General features: G+C 34.2%; 1 protein-coding gene and 1 long non-coding RNA gene across 2 annotated transcripts; both read right to left on the bottom strand.

Moving 5' to 3' along the window:
• Nucleotides 1-6,070: 6,070 nt before the first annotated feature.
• LOC135154475 (uncharacterized) lies at nucleotides 6,071-11,748 on the bottom strand. Its single transcript, XM_064100656.1, has 3 exons — nucleotides 11,542-11,748; nucleotides 10,127-10,224; nucleotides 6,071-9,201 (listed from the first exon to the last, which is right to left on the bottom strand). The coding sequence occupies exon 3, from the start codon at nucleotides 9,181-9,183 to the stop codon at nucleotides 7,372-7,374; it is 1,812 nt and encodes a 603-aa protein (XP_063956726.1). The 5' UTR covers nucleotides 9,184-9,201; nucleotides 10,127-10,224; nucleotides 11,542-11,748; the 3' UTR covers nucleotides 6,071-7,371.
• A 7,118-nt stretch (nucleotides 11,749-18,866) lies between these two features.
• On the bottom strand, nucleotides 18,867-23,302 carry LOC129254226 (uncharacterized). Its single transcript, XR_010293843.1, has 4 exons — nucleotides 23,226-23,302; nucleotides 22,020-22,097; nucleotides 21,541-21,751; nucleotides 18,867-20,543 (listed from the first exon to the last, which is right to left on the bottom strand). It is a non-coding gene; the product is annotated as an uncharacterized LOC129254226 (long non-coding RNA).
• Nucleotides 23,303-25,010: the final 1,708 nt, after the last annotated feature.

The raw sequence follows: 25,010 nt of genomic DNA on the forward strand, positions 1-25,010 counted from the left end.
ACGAATGAATTCCTTTGACCGTTTTTGTGGTATTAGGATGACTGAATAATGATAATAATACTAATGATTATAATAATTAAACAATGATAGTAATAATAATGATAATACATGTAATAATGATATTAACAATGATAACAATAATAATATTAATGATAATAATGATAATAATAATGGTAATAATAATAATAATACATGAATGAGGAATCACCTTGGTTTTAAAAGATGAGGTAGTATGCTTTACAATTACAGGTCATTTATGAATTGTAGTTATGACTAGGATAGCATAACTAACAGATGATTCTCGCTTTTGTTTTTGTGGGACGCACTTTACAGATTGAGTCAGAAACATATTTTCCAATCGGGTGGAAGTGGTATCGTCTGATGTATGAATATTTAATCAATAATCCTGATCATGGGTGCCAGATCACGCGGGGGGGGGGGGGGGGGGGGATATATCCCTCAATATTCCAGGTGGGGTGGCCTGGGTTATCATCCCAATAATTTACATTTGAACATGATATTGCTTATGATGAATCATATGACAAGATTTACATTCGAACATGACATTGCTTATGATGAATCATATGACAAGATTTACATTCGAACATGATATTGCTTATGATGAATCATATGACAAGATTTACATTCGAACATGTTATTGCTTATGATGAATCATATGACAAGATTTACATTCGAACATGTTATTGCTTATGATGAATCATATGACAAGATTTACATTCGAACATGTTATTGCTTATGATGAATCATATGACAAGATTTACATTCGAACATGTTATTGCTTATGATGAATCATATGACAAGATTTACATTCGAACATGTTATTGCTTATGATGAATCATATGACAAGATTTACATTCGAACATGTTATTGCTTATGATGAATCATATGACAAGATTTACATTCGAACACGATATTGCTTATGATGAATCATATGACAAGATTTACATTCGAACATGATATTGCTTATGATGAATCATATGACAAGATTTACATTCGAACATGATATTGCTTATGATGAATCATATGACAAGATTTACATTCGAACATGATATTGCTTATGATGAATCATATGACAAGATTTACATTCGAACATGATATTGCTTATGATGAATCATATGACAAGATTTACATTCGAACATGATATTGCTTATGATGAATCATATGACAAGATTTACATTCGAACATGATATTGCTTATGATGAATCATATGACAAGATTTACATTCGAACATAATATTGCTTATGATGAATCGTATGACAAGATTTACATTCGAACATGATATTGCTTATGATGAATCATATGACAAGATTTACATTCGAACATGATATTGCTTATGATGAATCATATGACAAGATTTACATTCGAACATGATATTGCTTATGATGAATCATATGACAAGATTTACATTCGAACATGATATTGCTTATGATGAATCATATGACAAGATTTACATTCGAACATGATATTGCTTATGATGAATCATATGACAAGATTTACATTCGAACATGATATTGCTTATGATGAATCATATGACAAGATTTACATTCGAACATGATATTGCTTATGATGAATCATATGACAAGATTTACATTCGAACATGATATTGCTTATGATGAATCATATGACAAGATTTACATTCGAACATGATATTGCTTATGATGAATCATATGACAAGATTTACATTCGAACATGATATTGCTTATGATGAATCATATGACAAGATTTACATTCGAACATGATATTGCTTATGATGAATCATATGACAAGATTTACATTCGAACATGATATTGCTTATGATGAATCATATGACAAGATTTACATTCGAACATGATATTGCTTATGATGAATCATATGACAAGATTTACATTCGAACATGATATTGCTTATAATGAATCATAATGACAAGATTTACATTCGAACATGATATTGCTTATAATGAATCATAATGACAAGATTTACATTCGAACATGATATTGCTTATAATGAATCATAATGACAAGATTTACATTCGAACATGATATTGCTTATGATGAATCATATGACAAGATTTACATTCGAACATGATATTGCTTATAATGAATCATAATGACAAGATTTACATTTGAACATGATATTGCTTATGATGAATCATATGACAAGATTTACATTCGAACATGATATTGCTTATAATGAATCATAATGACAAGATTTACATTCGAACATGATATTGCTTATGATGAATCATATGACAAGATTTACATTCGAACATGATATTGCTTATAATGAATCATAATGACAAGATTTACATTCGAACATGATATTGCTTATAATGAATCATATGACAAGATTTACATTCGAACATGATATTGCTTATAATGAATCATAATGACAAGTATGATCATGATGATAATGGAGGAGTATATGATGATCATGATGGTAATAATAATTGTCGTATTAATGCATGATGATCATCTATCTGTTTTCTCCCTATATTATTATGTTTATTGTTATTGAGTGACACAATTTTTTCAGGTCTTAATTCGAGTCTGTTATTTACCCGAACAATGAACGTCGATCGACACTCATGGTCCTGATAGAAATATCCCCCCCCCACACACACTTTCCCCGTCTCCATTGCACTAATCCCCCCAATCTATATTCCTCATCTCTGTTCTCCATCTATATCTATTTCTCTTGTGGACTATCTTCTCATCACACACTCACTCACACTCACTCACACACAAACACCTCTCTCTTCACTCTAGTAACATTATCCCCTTCCCTCCTCGCATCTCTGTCCTTTATCTGCATCCCTTTTGTGGACTCACTCCTCATCATACGCACGCACACGCACACACACACTCACTCACACACACACACTCTCTCTCTCTCAAATCAATCATCTTTCTCTTCTTCATTTTCTCTCTCTCTTTCCCTCTGTATAAAATGTGATATAAATGATCATTAAACAGTGCACCCCTTCGCTCCTCTCACACCCTCTCTTTATAACCAATAGTAGTGTCTTGTAACATAATGAAATAAAATAAATCTTACGATCAGTCATATCACATTGCAGTAAATGTTGCTCGCAAAATTTTATTGCTTTCATGTACATCTAACAGATATAACATATACCTCAGTCACAATGTTAATGTGAAGCCAAGCAGTGTAGTTTTATTATTCACAAATGTTCACAAGTTTTCAGATATCATGGAATAAAGAAAACGAGATTTAATGTGTGTCTGCATTCAGCCATAAAGAAGGGATTTAACAACAGAGTCCAATGTACAACAAATACGATCATTGCCTCATAACACACAAATTTACGATCAATTGTTCATTGTAAATATTTATTCGGATCGGTTCATTCTAATTATTCTGAACAATTATATACATTCAACCATGATCCTGATTTGCCTTTGCCACTTACTCACAATTTGTGAAATGGTGACCAAATTGGGTTTCCAAATACAATTCTCATGCTCAAAGACTGTGAACAATTGCTCCCAAATTATTGTTTGAAATCAGTTTGCTCAAATTACACATTGACTAAAAAGGCAAAAAACTGTGATTTAAAGCCAAAATTTCCCAAAGGATTACGCGCAAACGAATCAAAGTGAGAAAGAAAACAAAAGAAGTTATTGAAGTTAAAATTCTTTTGAAGCCATGTAGGTTCTCTGAAAGGCTAGAAACAAACGAGAAATATATCATTAAATGTTGGGCGGAAATACATTGAATAAAACAATTTCTCCTAGTTTGTGTCTTAAATGGCCAGCTACTCAAAAACCTGCCTCATCAATAAACTGAAATGAATTTTCTAATTTACGATTCATAACGATTACATATACAGTGGTGCTTGCTCTACGGCGGCCGTACGGCGAGTCGAAAACAGCCGTTTTATTAATTTTGATTCAAACCACCTATATGTAGTTGGACAAAAAATGTTAAAACGGCTGTTCTCGACTCGCCGTACGGCCGCCGTAGAGCAAATGTGACCAAGGTATAAGCAATGGTAAGTGAATCCCACCAGAAATACACTGATGCACGTCATATGGATTGTTAATCAAACTATATTACGTTATATTTTGCCACCTGACTGCACAATAAAATATTTTAAACGATGACAGAATTTGAACACTTTCAAATATATATGTTCATTTTCTGGTGGGTTCACTAACTTCTTGGCACCACTGTACTTCCTTTTATTAGATAATATATCGCATTAAGGAATAGTAATATTTACATCATGCGCTAAACGTTGGACATAACATTAACACATTGTATAATCATTTGATATATTTTAACCAAAATTATTTTGACAATTCTTTTTCATAGTTAATAGGAACATACGGTATGATGACTTTAAAGCAATTTTCTATATGGGCATCATTACTGTCGTTTATTTGCCTATTTCATCAAATATATAATGCAACAAAATTAATTCCAACCTATTGCAGATACAGTTGCTGAATATCTTATCACTTGAGATATTTTTGAAGCACAACCAGAGGTACCAACATAAAAAAGGACAATTATGTCATTATTTCAAAAGCTAAAATCATTATTCTGAAAAGCAACACATAAAACTGATATTATAGAAATCTATTTTTGCTAAAAACTAAAAGTATTTTTATCATTTTTTTCAGTACTTTTCTGCACGACACTTTACTGACCAATAAGGTTCGACGTAATTCTTACCAAGTGATCTCAGCACTATGGTGAAGATGAAAGAGCTTCAAATTTGCTTAGGATAAGAACGTTATCCTTATTATTGAATTGATTTTCAATTAAACTCACAATAAAAAAAAACAAGCATTGTGATTTGTAACAAATTGATAGATTATGAGGTCATGTAACATGATTTCCATAATATCATATAATTAAATGCGTACAAACTAAAACCACTTGCGAAGTATAATAATCTCACCGACATAAAATAGCTTCAATATTATTAACAGAATCAAGAATGAATGAATTCAACATTTCTACGCGCATATTGTTCAGTACCGTTCACCCAAAGTTAATAAAATGCAATCGATAATAACATCCTTTGTACAATTATCTTTTATATTTTAATAACAGATTATAATTGTTATACTAGTCACTGTATTCTGGGCCATCATCTACACCATTATCATTAATATTATCACCATCGTCATCATAATCATCATAATCATCATAATCATCATCATCATCATCATCAGCAGCATCATTATCATCATCATCATCATCATCACCATCATCATCATCATCACCATCATCATCATCAGCAGCATCATTATCATCATCATCATCATCATCACCATCATCATCATCATCATCATCATAATTGTCACCATCTTGAGCAGTGCGGTATCATGAATATAAAGAATAAGGTATATATGCCTAATGTTCACACAACAATCACTTAAGTCCCATGTATCAACGAAATACACATAATTCCAAAAAATGTATTTTTCTACTGTGCATAAAAGAATGAAGAAATTTGCAGTTTGATTTAGCTATGAAACCATCAATCGAATTCCTATTACATAATATACTAGTTTCATAACCATCTCAGAAAACTGAATTATTTACAATATTACATTTTAAAACAAAATATTTATCAAGCAATGCTTACATCCTATATGTACATGTAATAGGGCCCCAAAACACTGCATTGGTAATGGTCTTATTGAAAACAAATATTCAAAAGCAAACTCTTATTTTGAAATTTACTATTTTCAGTAATACTCTATAGTGGGTATGCCTTTCTTAAAGGTTGTTTAAAAAATGGCTGAATATATTTCGTGTAAATACAATGATTTTCTCATTACTCTATCAAGTGTCAGATCACTGGTTTCTCAGTATAAGAATATGCCAAAATATATAATTTTCTTCTCGAATATACATCATATTGAAATAATAATTTACAATCTTTTAACCCTCTCAGTAACGGGTTTTACAAACTCCATAATAATGCACATCAACATGACTATAGAGTATAAGGGATTAATGTCTATTGTTGAAACAGATTCTACTCATCATCCCTGGCCAACAATCTTATCCGTTTTTTTTCCTTTCTCTCTCTCTCTCTCTCCTTTTTGTCCGATCTTCTTCCCTTTACCTTCCTTCACCCCCCGCTCTCTCTCTCCATACCAGTCGACCATGCAACATAACAGAAACATGAGTGATATCCATGTGTCCCCCTTTAATAAGTATCGGGTGTCGACTTGGCACGCCAATTAAGTTCCCTTAATCTTACTACGTTAATTACTTCATATATTATACACCGTTGAAATGATTAAACCTTGCATATATTTCTTCCTTTGTTTTAAATAAAGAATGATGCCAACGGAAAATATATTTAAGGAAAACACACTCGGCCAGTATAAAGGCTTATTAAAATTGGAATATTTCATGCGACGCCCTCCCATATGTTTGCACTGAAAAGGTCAAAATTAAGAAATCTACATTAAATCGTTTTCTAATCAATCTTGTCAGTGTCATGTTCTTCATGTTCGCGGATAGAAATCTAATTAAAACAGAGATGTGGCACCAATGTTTAAATTAAAATTCTGGCAGGCTCATGCCATATTGTTAAGGAAGTTAAGTTATACATTTTCCATGAAAAGAATGAATATTTCATTCGCTCCGTGAGGATTGCCAGTCCAATTGAGGGTGAATGATTCTAATCTATTTTGTGTTATATATCTTTGTTCAATTTTACGAAAAATATCTGGATTATTGTAAATTCTTGACTAAATTTATTCAGCCACTGCACCCATTAGAATCTGATCAATGTCTGCACCTTCATATCATGAGTGTGTTTGGTTATCTATCTTTCAAATACTGGAAAATATGGAAATATAAAATATGACATTATGCCATTATGACTTTATTTGTTTTTATTTCCTTTTATTTCTACATTTACATCGGTATCAGAATGTCAAAATATACAAAGGTATTATATAACAAAACTGTAGTATTAGTCGTAATATAATTTGTGAAAATAAGTATTACAAGATGTATTATACATTTTGCAAAGCAATACTTTCTAAAGGAAATCCATCGTGGCGTGTAGGTTTGATGATGATGATGACGGCTCGTCATATTTTGTGCAATATGACCTCGCCAATAATATTTCAACCAATGATATAGAAACCTATTTCCACATGCATGATACATGTTCTTGGATGCGGGAGTTTTATTTTTATTATTATTTTATTTTTTTATAAATGCCTATTGTTAACCGTGATGTTTAAAATTGGGCAGAGTTATTAGGTCTTATTAGGTCTCACTGCTATAGATATTTCAATTATCCAAAGAGGGTATTATTCTGGTCAGTGTGTCTTATATTCATCATAGTGAATGATCCCGACATATCATCGTTTAGAATGTGAGTCGCTTTTCGAAGACGAGAATACTATCTCTATCACAAGCACTTATCTTGCATGATGATGAGATCATTACACGAGAGGATAAAAGGTAACCCAACCTATCATCCCGATCAGTCAGTCTAATTGATAGTGGGAATGACGTCACTCTTCTCTTCTTCACTTCATTCCCACTCATCACCTGATCAATCACACACGTCTTGTACTCATCATCTGATGTCACGACGTAGAGGTCGTCTGTTATAGGATCAACACAGACACCCAAGATGAAATCACTGTGGGGGATTTCCCTTTGACCACCCTGTCTGTCTATGATTAGTACTCTCTTACCAAGAGGGTTAGGTTGAGCGATGATGTGACCTGATGATAGCACACCTCGCATATTTACATCCTGTTTACATGTGATGGTATTCACGATCTTACTATCAGCTGGGTTGATGACGTATATCTTAGACTGACCCCACTCAGCAGCGATGATCATCCCATCACGGTCAACAGCTACATCCACACATGAGGTATCGCGCGTTGTGTTTCTTGGTATTGTGACGTCATTGATGCGCATCCATTGTCTGTCATACACACTGATGCTTCCAGTCAAACTGTCCCCTGTACAACCTTCACAGCGTCTACCACACACTATCTTGTCATCATTCAGTAATGCACAGGAGATAACACATGATGTATCAGTACCCGTTATCACTCTCTGGATGTGTTTAGTGTTAATATCTAACATGTATGTATGCCTGCTACCCGAGACTCTGTCAGTGATGATCACATTACATTCATCTATGCAACCCACAATAATTGGGGATGTGAATTTATCTTTGACACTGATTGTATCACTAAGTATCCACTCGCCATCATACCCACCAATCCTACCATCATACTTCTCTCTCCCAACACCCTTCATAAACCTCACACATGATATTCTATCAGTGATTTGTTTCACATCATTCTTATAAAGTGGTTTCTTTAGTTTATCAATCACTGACATGTTCACACTATGACCGTCTTTAACAATGTTTTTATCGTCTTCTAGTACTGTATCTATGGTCTGTATAGCATTCTCTATTGTTTTTGTGTCATCCTGCAATGATTCCATCAACTCTCTTATCTTCCCATCCTTCTCTTTAACAATGTTATCAATGTCTCTATGAAGACCAATCTTCTTATTGTCAATATGTCTTTGTCTAATCTGTGCATTTGTATGGATTAATTCAAGTTGTTTCTCTCTCTCTTCATTGTTCTTTCGAATCTTCTCATTGATCTTCATAATCTCTTCTTGAAGTACTTGATTCTGATCATCAAATTCTTGGTTGATTTTGTCAGCCTCCACCTTCTCCTTTGCTTTATCTATGTTGATCCCCTCCTTTATTGTCGAATTAACTTCATATTTCAAGGCTTGTAGATGGGTGTCTGTGTCTTTCGTGCATTGTTTAATTTTATCTAAACACACACGACTTTTTTTAGATTTGCCGGTAGCCTTTTCTCTAAGAACAGTTAGCCTCGCCCCACTTTCTTTTATTGCATCATTAATATCTTGTTGCACACAAGGCTGTGGATGTTTGATCATAGCGCATGAATAACACAATGGTACACCATGAGTTTTACAGTATAATTTTACCTTTTCATCATGTTCTTCACAATAAATATTTGTTTCACCTCTTTTAACTCTTTTGATGCATCTTTCCTCAGAGGCGCAGTCATCACAGAGTCTCTTCTTCTCCTCCACGTAGTACGTCACATCTGTGATTGATTGACAATCCTTTCCTTCACATTGTTGGTCTGTGGAGAAATTAGCTGCCATGGTGATCAGAGTAGTGATCTGATGAAAAAAAGAAAACAAAACAAATATACAGTGCGTATAAAAAAAAAGGTTACACTTAGAAAAAATCCTGTAAAATTATACATAATATCCTGATGATTTTTCCACATTTTAACGGGTCCATTTAAACAAATGACGATAAAGTGTTGAAATTTCAATTTGAGTGGCAAAATTGTAACAAAATGCTTGAATGTATCCACTTTATTTCAATTGACTAAAAGTGCAATCGAATGTATGAGAAATGTTTCGCAGGGTAAGTTTGATTTTGCCATTTTCCCTTGACAAGGCGTGAAAACGAGCATTTTTGCGCAAACAGATTTCTGCAAGTTTTAAAAAAATGGACAGTGCTCACTCAAGTGTAACATTCTGTCAAAAATTTTAATTTTATTGGATAGATGAGATCCAAACTCAACATTACATGTGAAAAATTTACCCACATGTTGTATATTTTTTAAAGCGTAAACTTTTCTTTGATACGCACTGTATAAAAATAGGGAAGAGAGAGAGAGAGCAGATGGGGTGGTAAATATTTAGAGAATACGTTTATTTGTAAACAGATAAATAGGGGTGATTTAAATAGGGGGGGGGGCTGGGATGGAGGTGGAGGGAGGGAGACAGAGTAGCGGTTAAAAAAATAAAAAAGAAAGAATCAATGAGAATAAGAGTAGGAATAGGAGATAGAGAGAGAAAGGGAGAGTAGGATAAAAAAAAGTTATAGAGAGGGAGAGAGAGACAAAGAGAAATAATAAGTCAAAGAAACGACTTTTTTCTTTATGTTGGCAAATGCCCTATTATGAACAATTCTCTTTCTTATTCTTAAAAAAGATCTTTGCATTAACGATGACATAAATCACACAAAAAAAATATTTCCGATTGTTGTGATAAAATGAAAAAAATGTTGGGTTTTCACAATTTTACATATTACCTGTTGTAGTAAGCGCTCTCCAAGATACCTTATTCACCAAATATTTGCCAAAGATGGCGTGCTTGCTGATGCACCAGAAAGTTGAAAGTGTACTCAGGCTGAAAATGATATGAATTGAATAAAATAGAAATAATAATGTCAGACAAATATGACAATGAAAATTGGGAATTATAAAGTTAGGATTTTTTTTGGCTATTTCTATGGAACCCTCTGTTCATGGCTTTGTAAATATAAATCTCCCGACCCCTAATTAAAAAATGAGAAAATAGGATTGACATTTGATTCAATATGTAAGATCATATTTTCTTAAATTGTTACTGGGAGACATATTGCTCACGCATATACCATCAACTGCATATATATAGGCCTACCCGTTTTCACAAAATATTGTCAAATTTTAATATTCAATATCTCCGTTACTTTTTAACCTATAATGTTGATCGTGTCTTTTTTATGGTGCTCGTTGAAGCTTTCATGGTTTATATACATGTATATAATTATACAATCATATTATTTACGCTTCGAGTAAGCATAAGCAGTTTGATATGTGACTGTGCGTAAGCCTCGATGTGGAATGTTTCATACCCCCCCCCCCCTTCCCCGAACATTGTTCTTACGAACTGAAGTTTTGCAACTCCGTTTTTAACGGATACTTTGTTCTCTCACTTATACAGTGCGTATCGAAAAAAAGTTTACACTTGGATATCAATGTCTTCACAAAGTGTTTGATAAAGTCCTTTAAAATAATGGTTGGAATAATGTCTGAATTAAATGAGAAATACAACAATCATTGGAATTTCTTTTTTTTTAGTGTAATCACATTCGAGCAACTGTCTGTATGCAATGTCATAAAATAATTCATTAGATCCCCAGTTTGAAATGGTTTAAGATCCTTTAGTGTGAATCATATATTATTTCTGGTGATATATTGAATGCCAAGGTATTTTCTTTTCATATTTAATGAAACAAATTATGTATGGAAATTATGTCACATGGCGAATAGGGGGTGGCACACACATAATACTATCACTGAATTTTCCACGAATCTGTTAGTCCTATTTTTTGCAACGGATATTGGTATTAACGTTGGTTACATTGCTATATTAATATTATTTCCACTATTAATTTGATCTCGTATCGAAATTAATGTAAGGATCACACACCTTCAATCAATATTTACAATAACTCGAAACAATTAAACTGGTATTATTAAAATATACTTCGTACCTTTCAATAAATGTGTTTCATTATATCCTCTAAGATATTGTGACGAAATCACAGGATTGCTTGAATTTAAAACAGATTTTTAGGCAAACAACGTTCTCATCAAATTGGAGACTTAGATTCAGCGAATTGATACTCATTGCAGTTAACACGGAGATCACATTGCTATATCTTTGATGTTGGCTACTTACTGTAATTACAGTGTTTCCAGCTGGTATGTTATGACGTCACCCTCTATAATGATGTTTGACCAAGAAACGGTCGTCGAGATGTTTTTTGATGTTTTTTTTTTAATATTTCACCTCAAGGAAATGAAATCGTGTCCAAAACGGAAACTTTTAATACGATCATACCTCGCTACAATGCACAGTGCGAACCAATTTTCTAAAACTGAAGGGGCGTTTCCTGGCTTGATTATAGACACCCCATTGAGAATCCGTAGAGACAAGAAATGTCACAAGCAAACAATCTTCAAGTAGTCACATGATAGGTATCGTCGAGGCTGTGCTTTGACCCTAAAATGATTGAATCATGATGCCCCCCCCCCTTCCTCGATAATGTTAAGCCGAAAATGGCTCATTTTTATACATTGTTTACAAAGTCTATGGGACATGAAATGAATATTTTTTAAAAGAGATCGAAGGAGATTACCTCATGAAAATATTCATTTATTATATACTAACGCCTTTAAGTCACCTTAAAATCATTTAATGATGTTTTTTTTCCTTTTATGATCCGTTTCCTTTCCCCCTTTTTAATTTTATTTTTGTATCACTCGAACTTTCAAAGGAACCGTTTGGCACCCACACCCCGTGGTGGCCCTCATTTATCATGTTTATACTATGGAAATTAATGAGTATGAATAGAAAATAAACCGAATATATTTTTATTGAATGAGATAGTTGACTATGTACATATCATGATTTTTGTTGATTCAATAAAACACGCAATAAAACTAAATAGATGGGGGGGGGGGGGGCAAGCAGCACAGACTGACTTTGCTCTGCCTGCCTGTTTACAGTTTGTGCAAAAACACACATTATTAAAACAGGTATTATATTATTTTTGTTAAAAGTAAACAATACTAAAGGGTTTGTTAAAAGTAAACAAAACTAAAGGGTTAAAAAAAACAAAATGCTGAATGTCGATGGGATTACAGGTATACTCTCAAGTAGTCATTTGTAGTATGTTACCTACATGGACTTATGAAGTCCATCTACGCTATATAAACGACTTTCCTTTGCGTTTATGTGTATTCTTTAATATCGAACTCGCTTTAAATCAAATATATTTGATTTCTCTGATAACGCTTGTAATATTAGTGATATATTATTCCATTCCGTGTAGATTTGTATTACTTAATGAACTTCAAGCCGGCGTCATTGATGATAAATATGATAATATGTGATAAAATTACGAGTTCATATTATAGAGCAAAAGGGTCACTGTGTACATAATATTATCTTCAGTTCCATAAATAACTTTCTTCGAACAATGTATCTCTGCTAGAAAATGCACGTAGACCACACTGTATACCCTGAAAGCTAAATTTGTGTAATATAGTAACTAGTGTTTTTCTTCGATCATTATTCTGTTACGAATTTAGTAAACACAAATAGGCTTGCATGCTAACGTTTGAATCATAATGAATAAAGCTTGATTGTCAATTGAAAAATATGTCTGGACTAAGAAAACTAAATCAATAACTTAGCTAACACTACCATCATAATTGAAATCGAAATAGTTGGACATTCATTGAAATATCCTTAGAGGCTCGATAAAGGTACCAATACACCGTTAAGAGTTCTCCCGGCATTCATGGTCTCTTTGGCTTGTGCTGATATAAGTTTTGGCAAACCACGTAATTTATTTATGTGTAATTTAATCTTTACACATTATCAGAGATATCAATGTTATATTTTCATAAAGAGTTCATGATTTAAAGAATGCACAGATCATCCGAAAGCGAAGGCGTGTAAAAAAAGCGCTATACAAACAAACACAAAATCCCGGATAAAAAATTATTGATGTAACGCAGATATAACATAAAAATGACCTATTATTGTTGCATTTCCTCAGATAATTGTTCATTCAACCATGAATAAATAAAATGAAGAGATGTGTGTTTAAAAAAATATTCAAAAAGTCCAAGATGGCTTCAAAAATTGAGTCTAAATCGATGCCGATTAAGTTTAAACCCGGACATAATTCTATTCATAGAGTTCGCCTGTACTGGGAGATATGACGTTGGTATCCAAGCCAATTTTTTATTGTTCTCAGGTAGGCCCTCCCATAGTGTGGAACAGCCTTCTGAAGGCTGAATGAGTGGACAAATGATCTTTACATCAGGTTTTGAAAAGTTTTAATCAACCAAGTGCAATGTTAGAAAATTTATCCTTAAAATAAAAGAAGTTCCTGCAGCAGAGTCTCGAGAACACGTGTAATGTTACCACGCGTCACGGTTGGCGGGCGCCGCCAAGCCTGAAAATTTGCAGGGCAAATCCGCCAACCCTGAACTTCCCCGACAACCGTGGCCGACAACTGTAAAGCAGGCCTAGATCTACACAAAAACTGAATAATATATAAAAATAAATAATCTGCTTTTCAGATCCTAAAATAAACTTGTCGAGTATTTCGTCCACGATTTCTTCCCGGGATTTCTTTGACTCACTCACTACTAGTGCGCTATATACGATACGACCTCGACTCGAGGCCCAATCTCTTTTGTGGGAAGCGCGAAGATGTTTACCTCGCATTTGCGTATCGCATTGCTCACATTATTTACGTCTTTAAAATGGTAGTAAATACGCTCAAAAACAAATGAGGGGAGAGGGGTATCGTGGGTTACTGGCTTGGGCAATGTGATTTAGATTAATACGAATTTCAATTGATATTGTCACTTATTATGTCAAAAATAAAGTGTGTCAAAATTACTATCAAAATTCGATCGAAATATAGTTTCATCTCGTCCCAGGCCCCAGCCTTTATAGCTACATCTACATGAATTCATTGAATGCATTTCTGATGACACTGCCGTAGAGCGAATTGAGAAAAACTATTCAAAGATCACGTTAATAATGACAAAGCCAATGGAATGGATTGATAAAATGTCCAACTCATTTACTTACATCAAAATGATTTATTCACATTTAAATTCCGATTTTATTCCATTATTTCCAAAGTCTTGATCTCTACGTCGATCTTTTGAAACTGTTGATTAATTTCGCGACGGCGTGTCTACCAAGTTCTGTGCCACTGCACTCGCGCTCGCGACGGTCACATTCATAATACAAATCGCACATGGCATCAAAATCCTTGATCCGGGGATCCGATAGTCTTCCAAGATTAGATGGGATCCAAAACTAATTTAATTAGATTTTTTTCATATATTCATTGAATCTGTTATAATTTTCATAATTAATAATCTTTATTAATATTATTCACATTTTTTATCATTACGACTCATTTTTTTTATGTGAGTTATACGTACAGTGTATTTTCATTTGTATTGTTCTTTATTACTCTTTGCCTGCCAATTAAATAATGAGCGCACCTGTCGCGGGCCTGAGAAATGTTTTTAGTCATCACAGTGAATGCTTTATGAATTTGTTGTACAATTGCTTAACTACGATTTAAAACAAAATATCATTTGAAATTAATTTGTGTAAAGGAAAAAAGGAGAATAGGGGGTGGCCGTGGGCAATGTAGATGAAAATGATGGGATGTTTGTGACTTTGTGGGGAGGGGATTAAGTTCGTAGCGAATTAAATTAATATTCATTTATGGATGTGTCTACTGTGATTGTGGCTGCATAATCTTTATGGCGATTGGAAAATCCACCTTGGGTCGGGAGAGGTACGTGATTCAATAGATTTCGATAGAAGTACACATTCAACAAAGTGGAATTGGCAATTCATTCACAGATATTCGTTTCAAGTACGAATTATTGAAGTTGATATGTGTGAACGTTTTAAAGGATATCGGATATGTATATCGTTTTTTCACGCCCACAATGAGTTGCTAGTATAATTTTAATATCGTTGGATGAATTTTTCAAGTTTACTTATGTCTTTATGTTTTATATCGGAATTGTGCTTTTAATACATGAGTTATATCTTGGCAACGTCGTTAGCCTAATTATACTGCGAGTGGATGATATTTATGAAATGAGTTGGAATGTGAACGAGACGCCCCAAAGCCGATGGCACGTGATCTAATTAGTATTCACTTTCTGGGTTGAGCCAATCATTGTGCTTGAAAACGGGTTTCCCCGAATTCCCGCCCTTGGAATATGTCCCACGTGTGTGACCTGTTAACCTGTTGTTTGAGTGCGAATCAGCTGATTTCGTGACATCAAAAACTCTTCATGGTGTTTACGCTGGATGGGGGCTATAAAATTAAGAAGATCTTTCTCTTTTATTCATTTTTAATAAACTGTTCGTGATTTTCAAACTACACCTATGGTGATATTGTGATGCAATTTATTGAATCACGTACCTCGATCATCCCACTCATGGTGCAAGAAAATATTTTTTAAATTCACCAAAATATACATGTAAGAAAGATTATTCGGCCGTCATCATCGGTAGAAGTATAGACACGTCTATAAAAATGTATTCGCTTCGAATATTGACTTCTTCAACCGGGCATGGTGGCTCAGTGGTAGAGCGTCCGCCTCATGAACGGGAGGTCGTGGGTTCGATCCCCGGCCGAGTCATACCAAAGACTTATAAAAATGGGACCTTCTGCCTTCTTGCTTGACGTTCAGCATTTAGACTTGAGAAGGGTAATAATAACATATTGGCCCGAATTCACAAAGGAGGTTTAAACCCCGAGGGGGTTTAAACCCCCTCCTAGGTTTTTTAGTCCACGGTTTAAACCCCGAGGGGGTTTAAACCCCCTCTCTGTTTCACCAACGATGGTTTCTTTAGTCCATGGTTTAAAATTAAACCATGGTTTAAACCATGGTTTTATTTTAAACCACGGTTCTGAGCATGCTCAGTAGAGCATATGTTGTCTGCTACGGTCCTTGTTGACGATGGCAAACGGGGTTCGAAAATCCAAAGTATGGGGTTTAAACTACCGATTTTCGCTATCTTAATCGATTATATGAAATGAAATTACATTAAAAACTTATTCATTGTTGGATGAGTCGAATCGTATTGTACATCCACTATTTTTAGATATATCACAAAATGCAAGAAATTGAAAATTTGTCTCAACCACTGCGGTCGTCTGCGCGTCGACGATAATCTCATTTAAGTCCCATCCATAGACATCGATGTCAAGTTTTTAATCATTGAATACATTTAATTCGGCTGAAAATGAAATGACAACAACCAGATGTAATATCAAGATTACCCGATGAAACTTGAAGTATGAATATAATTACTTCATCAGTTTAAAAAATAAGTAGTATCTTATCAGATAACTTCCTCATAATACTTACATTTTGGTGGTAAGCGGCATTTAATACGAAAATCAGCTGTTGATTTTGCATGTCTACGATCTCGATCGCTGAGCTGAGAGTTAACAACGCGCATGCCCGTACAGTCGTCCGGCAACCAATCTAAAGGCATGGATCTTCTAATGCTTTTTCAGTATAAAAACAACAATCATAACAAAGATTGTCGATCAGCTATTTTTACGTCATAATCAAACTTGCGAAACAATCTTTGAATCTAGTTCCATCGTCAAAAATATAATATTTCCATTCAAATGTAAATTCTAGAAAGAACACGTCCCCAAATTTACCCATAATTCTTTTCTGAAGTAAACTTTATCCTCCAATTTGTTTATGTTCCTTTCCTAAACTTGAGACCGCCCTGATTTATTCCCTAAATCTTGACTTTATTTTTTTAATGGTAATCAAAAGTGCATCCCATAAGTCTAGCACGCATAGAAATAAATATTTGTGGATCACTGAAACATGGGCGGAAATCCCTACTTAAAATAGTTTAGGTCTTTTTTGGGAAGATAACCTTTTTTTGGGATGGGGTAGTTGTAGAATTATTTGATTTAATTCCCAAAATATTTTAAAGGTTTAGCATATATATTTCCTAAATAATTTTTATTAAAATAAATAATTTGAATTTCTATTTCTCATTTCAATTCAAAAATTGTTTCAATAGTTAAACAATATTGAAGTGAAAATAAATTGATGAAGTGTTCTTTCACGTTCTCATAATCTTTCTCTTGTTCCCGCTCATTTTCTTTCTTTCTCTCAAACACATACACCATCCTACTACCTTTTTCTCTCTGTCGCCCCCTCCTCCCCCTTGCTCTTTTGGAAATACATGTTTTTAAATGGAAATATAGGCATTACAAATTGGCATTCTAACTAAAATAAAAGTTATTGAGCTCTTGGTCACAACCATTCTTAACCAACTCTTCCCCCCACACATTTCTCTATAAAATCTATCTTACATCGAAGCAGTTTAAATATTTGAAAGTTATCTATTTTTTTATTTCAATATTTCAAGGTGGTGTACATAGAGAAATCATGAAAATTGCAATATTCAATCATAAAATTATTTCCTGTTTTAATGATTGTACAACAGAATACCTTGGCATAAATTTATAATGGAAATATTTTCAAATGTCAAATTCATTAGAGTGTATATTCTATAGGCATATAATATTCTCAGTACATGTAATGTATTAATCCAATAAACAATAATGCTTCTCCCCCCCCCAAAAAAAAAAAAACATTGCAGGTCATGTACAGATCAAGTTCCAATAACACCTAGCAAAGCCAGTGCATCTACTATGACTTCACTCCCTTCACGCCTTTTTTTGTAACTGTGTTGACATTAATAAAAAAAAAGATTTTATTTTTTAAATTGATTTTTTAAAATTAATTTGTAATTCTCCAATGAATTCATTTTCATACATACCAAATTATGTTAATAAGTTTGTTCAGATCAATTATGCATTTCTTTAAAAATCTATATAAATATCAAGTATTCCACATAATTAAACAGTCATCTTTCTTATTTCCCTCAACCATGAAATACGGCAACTTCAAATCCAGCACTGCCTCAAGTTACACCACCCAATCAACCAAATGCATGTACTCCGATTTCATTTCCCCATTCTAGGTGAATATTTCTGACAATATATCTGACATCCTCCCCCCATAAAATATATATATATATAAAAGGGGGTACTTATCACAAATCATAAAAGTGCAGAATACAATTTTCCTACTAGTGAAAATCCTTTTAAGCAAGCACTATAAAATTGCATTCTTAATCCTTATTGCAATACATAATTATAAATAAAACTACTCTTGCGTATAAGAAATTTAAATAAAACCTAATCAAACATCCTGTCTCCCCAACTTCAAATCCATCATTGACTGAAGACATATCTGAATAAATCAACCGTATAAAGAACATTTATCTTTTAAATATATTATGAAACAAAAATACATTTAATAACCTATTGAAATAAAGATTTCTTAAATTAAGAACTGCATCCTCACAAAATGAAAGGTCATTCTTTCTTCTTTTTTATGCTTGTTGCAATTAATACACAAATAATGATTGCAAATATGAAAACTCCATGTCCAGTTTAAGCTAATTTTGAATAAAAGCTATCTCACAAAGTGGACCTCTCAAAAAAAAAAAATCCCAAATCATAATATAATTACATGATCAAGAGTATTCATCACTTTCCTTGAAACAAAATAATAAAACCCTCCCAACTGAGATGAATGAGACACATTGTTGAAATTTATAAACCAGCATAAGAACAGAAGTTCATCTATTTTTTTCACCACGAGGACAAATTCTACAAATTCATTTCTGTCCGAGTTATCAAGGAAACGTTCCCAGACTGATGGACCTTCTTCAAAATCACATTCCTCTTCAAGGTAATTTAGTACCATTAAAATTACAATGCCTTTTTTTCCATTAACCCTTTCTGCCAGAATATCTCTTTGACCAGACTCATAAATCAGATGTAGTTGAAATAGATGTTAAATACTTTAACAAATTAAACATGATCCCCAAATCAAGTACATGTACATTTAATTACAAGATCATGTTAATTGGATGCACAATACACTGGTACACACAAAATAATCTGAATATACTACAGATATGTAGTACGATATTTAGAGGTGAAGAGGGATTTATATAACTGAACTGGGAGGGTGAATCATTTGAAGTATGAAAAGGGCTTCAATATATGTATGTTACCAGATTCAAGCGATTCAATGAACTGTGCACTGAATATTGTATGCTTCTGAAAAGAAAGCATTGCATTATTTTCTGTTTTTAAAGAAATTTTATAATTACCGGGTAAGTCTTTAATGTTTTCCAAAATTCAATTTATGGTTCTGAGAACAATCAGAGAACTCCCCAATGTCATTGGTGTCAGAAGCTGAACCAATCAAGTAGAGAGTTACTAGTACGTTAAACAACACATCTTTGACAACGTGATTTATAGTATGTTTCTTACAAACTGCACTGTTACTATATGTTATGTACTGGTACTTCAATATTGAATTTTAACCCTGCAGCAATACTACAAACCTTCCTTCTTCTGCAAAATGGAATTTGAATTACCCATCTCAAGGAAAAAAGAATCATCTGTCAGAAGTGTTTGAGCTGGTAGAAGTGCATGCCGTTAGAATTGAAGTTCAATGGAAGAAGCATGATCTCGACTTAAAAGAGTACAAGATGAGAGTGAAAGAACACAATATGAGATTGAAAGAGCACGATATGAGCTTGAAGGAGCATGAACTATGAATTGACGTTTTGAATAAAGAAAGAGAGGTTGCTGAAGCTAAGCTGCTGGAATCACAGGGTTATACCAATCAATTTATTAACAAATAAAGAAGTAAAGTATTCTTCATAAATTTGAATGAACTCTGCTTTTCTATGTTCTTAATACTTTTGCCATTGTTATAGGCATTCCTCTCCACATGAATTTGGAATGGGGTATATAGGAAGCATATGGCCCAATCCCCCTCCCCCCCCCCCTGGGCTCTTGATGTAGACATGTGTCCCATCAATTGCACCTTTCACTCCTGGAAATCTAACAATACTGGTAGAACTGTCGCTGAGTTGCTTCAACTTCTTCTCTTGTCAAAGGAATTGTATAGCTTCCGACACATCTTTGATGATCCGACACATTGATGACTGCGATATTGCTGCCTCATCATCATGCATCTTTTGAAATGATCCTGTAAAATCAAACAAACCATATGGTTGATGGGTGAGGTGATTGTTTCGAGGTAATTTTAAAACATTTCATTGAAGCACATATAGATTTTAAACAATCTTGTACAAATATCAGACAATTTTCTCCAATTTATTTTAACAAGTGGAACGCCTCTGGCAGTCTCGCCATCATTATGCGATTCAATATAGCAGCAGTGCTGACTTCAAAAACAACTAGTATTGAATAATTTTTTTTGCCCAATGCTTTTATGACTTTTTACCTTGAAGTTTTGCACATCTTTTGATTAAAAGTTAAAAAAATAATTGGGTTGTACAGTACCCGAACAACGTACCATTAATTTTTAATTTCAGCCAAGCTGACACTAGTGAATTATATTTGTGACATAAATTGAGGAAACAGAATTGAAATTAATAGAGAAATTACATAGAAGAAGCATTTTTTGTGATTTATGAATAAATTTTGCATAAATTAACAAATAATTTTCTAGTCAAAATTTCAAGTCTGTGTGGAAATTTGGGGACCCTTATCATGTAGCTCTACCAGATGGATGAAAAAAAAATCAAAATTGGTCAACAAATACAGAAGCATTTTTTGTGATTATGAATTTCGCATAAATTAGCATGAATAAATTTTGCATAAATTAGCATAAATAATTTTCTACTCAAAATTTCAAAAATTTTGTGTACAAATTTGGTGAACCTCATGAAGCTCTACCATGGGTTAATGGCAACATTTATAACTCTAACCTGACATAACAGTTGTAATAGCAGAGCCTCACTCCTGCTGTGGTACTTTTGGAATTTTTAAAGTATGCAATTCATAGGTACTTGACTGTTTGCTTAAATGATACATTTGTTTATGTGCTACCTCTCTGATTTCTAGATATTGTCATTAACTTTATCTGGAGTCCTAAAATTAATAGAAACAACCTCAGTCAAATAGATTTAACAGTGCCAAGAAACATTCAATAATTGTTTATGAAAAATTCAATTACTCACCCACTGCATAAAAACGGAGAGTTGTCAACGCCTGCAAATAAACAGGAAGTGGATCATTCTTCTGTGTGTCCCTCTTCAATTCAACTTCCAGCATATTGATGACGTACATGTCGGTTTCTTTTGACAGTCGATACCGATCTCGAAGTGGCCCATCCTCGTAAGATTCTGATGGATTTTTAGCATCAAGTAGCCCACGTCTTGGCAAAGGTAGCTGTATGCAGAAGAGTTGAATATTATTTTAAATTCTTTTATTTTGTGATCTTTATAATCGTTCCAAATCCAAACTGGACATGAGCATGTAGATTTGATCTACCAACATAATTACTGCAATCTTAATTTTCTTCCCGAGATTAACAAAAACTACATTCGAGTTGTTATTTCATTTCTTCAGTCTGAAGATTTCATTTTCGTTGTCTCATCAAATCATTTCAATAACACTTTTGAACAAATTAAAACAATGTAAATCAAATTAATCATACCTCTTAGTAATTCAAGGTTGTGAAGATGGAGATAATCCATGGATATAGATCTACGGTTCCTCTGATGTCGATGTAATTCTGTGAAACAATGGTCAAAGTTTTAAACAAACGTAAATTTTTCATATATAAAAAAAACAGTCATTGGTTTATCACTTAATACAGGAGCCTGTTGCAGACAGAGTTGCAATCAATCGTAACTCTTAAAATCATGCGCAACAGCGCGTATTTGTGACTTGCGATTGATTTATTGGCTTGCGTTTAAACGCAACTCGTTCATAGTGAACATGGTGAATAATAAAAAAAACAAAAATATTGTAATAATTTGTGCGAATATACCTTTCACAATTAATGGGTTTTTTAAAAAAAAAATTGGGGGGGGGCTATATTTTCTCCATTTGAATTTTGCAAGTGAAAAGATTTTAGACCAAAATCTGAGAAATTCCTACAGCCTCAAAAATTGGCCTGTGCCGAAAGGTAGGTCTAGAAATAGACCAAAAGCTTCATTTCAGTCTCTGTATTTTGGTTGTTCCGCTGAACTGCGTTGGCTCCACTTTTTTTTTTTTTTTTGTGAGTACCCCTCTGGCTTGGCCTTGGAACCATCTCCCACCTGACATGCCTGACACAGTGAACAGCACATCACTAGAGGTGTTCAAGTCAAAGATCGAAAAGAGCTACCTACGATACGACTAAATATCACCGTGCCCTCTCTCACCCGCTGCATTCATACCAATTGGTCCAGCAGTGTACACATCCAGATCCAGAATTTTGAAATGCAATTTAGCCAGGCAAATTGAAAACAAAATTCTTTCTCTCTAAAATGCACCAAATAGTACAAAATTATATTGATCTAGGGTTATATTTTCATCTTGACATTTACAAATGAAGATATAGAAGGCACCATAATATAATATCCTTGTGAAGCTCTTAAAAACAAATATTAAGCCCGGCCCGCGGCTGAGCTGCGCACCTTCAAATTCGTTCAACAACCACAGCGTCAAAATATCCCAACACTTAAATGCACCGATGGGACTGTGGCAATACACACGCGACGATAAAGTGCATCGTCTGGACTTGTCAATACCAAAACCTCGTTCGCAATCATGAAAAACAACACTATCAATTTCATAAAACTGCATAAAACGAATCAATATATTCCAGAGAAGTACAGCGGGAATTTATTTTACGAATTCAAAGAAGAATACTTACGAATTTCTGATCAAGAAGACCACTTGACACATCCCAGACGGCAAAGAAAATTCTCTTCACTTCGCGGATTTTTCAGAAATTTCCCAAGTGCGCATGCTCGTAAAGATAAACCATGGTTTAATTTTTTTAAACCACATCTCGGAGCTGACTAAAAAATATGACGTTTCATGACGTTTTATGACGCATTTAAACCCCCTCGGGGTTTAAACCTCCTTTGTGAAACGCAAATGAAAAACCCAGCTCGGGGTTTAAACCAGGAGGGGGTTTAAACCACCAAAAACCAGGAGCTAGGTTTTTGTGAATTCGGGCCATTATGTTATGCAGGGCCCGCTGGAAGAGCAGTCTTATGATTGAAGTGGCTACCCTGGGTAAATAAAACGTTATTAAATTATTAAATTAATTCACCAATCCCACACACACGATCTCAACATCCCCTTGTCATTGTCCACGCCACGACCCCTCCCCTATCGCTCTCTCCCTTCGACCATCCTACAACCCCACCCCTCTTCCTCTCTTTCACACACGCTGTATTTGTAGGCCTACATAATGTATTATGTAAAAATAGAAATCTTATTTCCTGTCAATTAACCTATACTTTCAAAACATTTTAAATCGCAGTTAAGGAAAACAAATTCGTAATATTAGAGTATAATGAATGACTAAAAATATTTCTCACGCTCGTGATGAGCACAGCACATTCATTATTTTATAGGTGAGTAACGAACAATACAAAGGAACACAGCAATAATTGACTGTGATAAAAGAATCTCGATTAGAAATTATTAGTATAAACATCATCAACAGAAGTCTTATGAGAGTTATAGTTTCAGTGAGTATCGAATAAACCAAACAAAAAACCATGCAAATTATATAAGTTGGGGACCCCGTCTCATGAATACCGATGCCCATTATTTGGAAGCCTCGGATTTCCAAATAATACCTCGGTCACATTTGCTCTACGGCGAGTCGAAAACAGCCGTTTTATTCATTTTTATTCAAACCACGGTAACCACCTATATTCAGCTGGTACAAAAAATGTTAAAACGGCTGTTTTCGACTCGCCGTACGGCCGCCGTAGAACAAATGTGACCGAGGTATAAAGTCGGTACAATCTTTGGATTTAGTAAGGGCGTGACGCAGCGCAAGCTCAAAGGGCTACGCATGCGGTCCGTAGATGCAGTCGGTCATTGACATAAGAAACAACACGCATTCACAAAATTAATCGCACTTTCTAAGGATGTAGCGATATCGATCTGAACATTGGAAAGTATGGAGTTAATTCATCGATGTATCTAGTCTATAAACTAAGTATAAAATGAGATTGACTTCAATTTTTAAGTTATCAGTAATTGCCTTTCTGCTTTAATCGCAATTCGCGCAACCGTTACGGCTGTGTGGCCGGAGAAGCATTAAATAGACATAAAATGTGGTGCATTTAGCAGCAATCTAAGCTCGTCGATATTGATATTTTCGATAGCTACCGCGCTTTGCGCGGGAGGGGGGACACCCCCCTCCCGAACCCTCCCCCCGTGCGTGCTTCGCACGCACCGAGGCCGCTGCGCGGCTTGCGTCGCTTCGCGCCGCCAAGCGTCAGAGTGAACCTGGCGAGAACGTTGATTTGGTGTATGGAACCTTACACATTTCCTTTAAAAAAGACCCTTTTCCCCTTTTTAAACAGACATGTTCTGTTAAATTGCAGAAAATTCCTGTTTTATGAATTTACAGAATGATTCTCTTATTGCTTTCTGCAAAGTCTTTTTTCCCTGTAAAATCAGGGTTTTTTAA

Source organism: Lytechinus pictus, chromosome 6 (genome assembly GCF_037042905.1).
Source record: "Lytechinus pictus isolate F3 Inbred chromosome 6, Lp3.0, whole genome shotgun sequence".
In the NCBI taxonomy this organism is placed as follows: domain Eukaryota; kingdom Metazoa; phylum Echinodermata; class Echinoidea; order Temnopleuroida; family Toxopneustidae; genus Lytechinus; species Lytechinus pictus.

Excerpts from the sequence above, each read along its gene's own strand:
- LOC135154475 (XM_064100656.1), bottom strand. The coding sequence starts at position 9,183 with ATGGCAGCTAATTTCTCCACAGACCAACAATGTGAAGGAAAGGATTGT.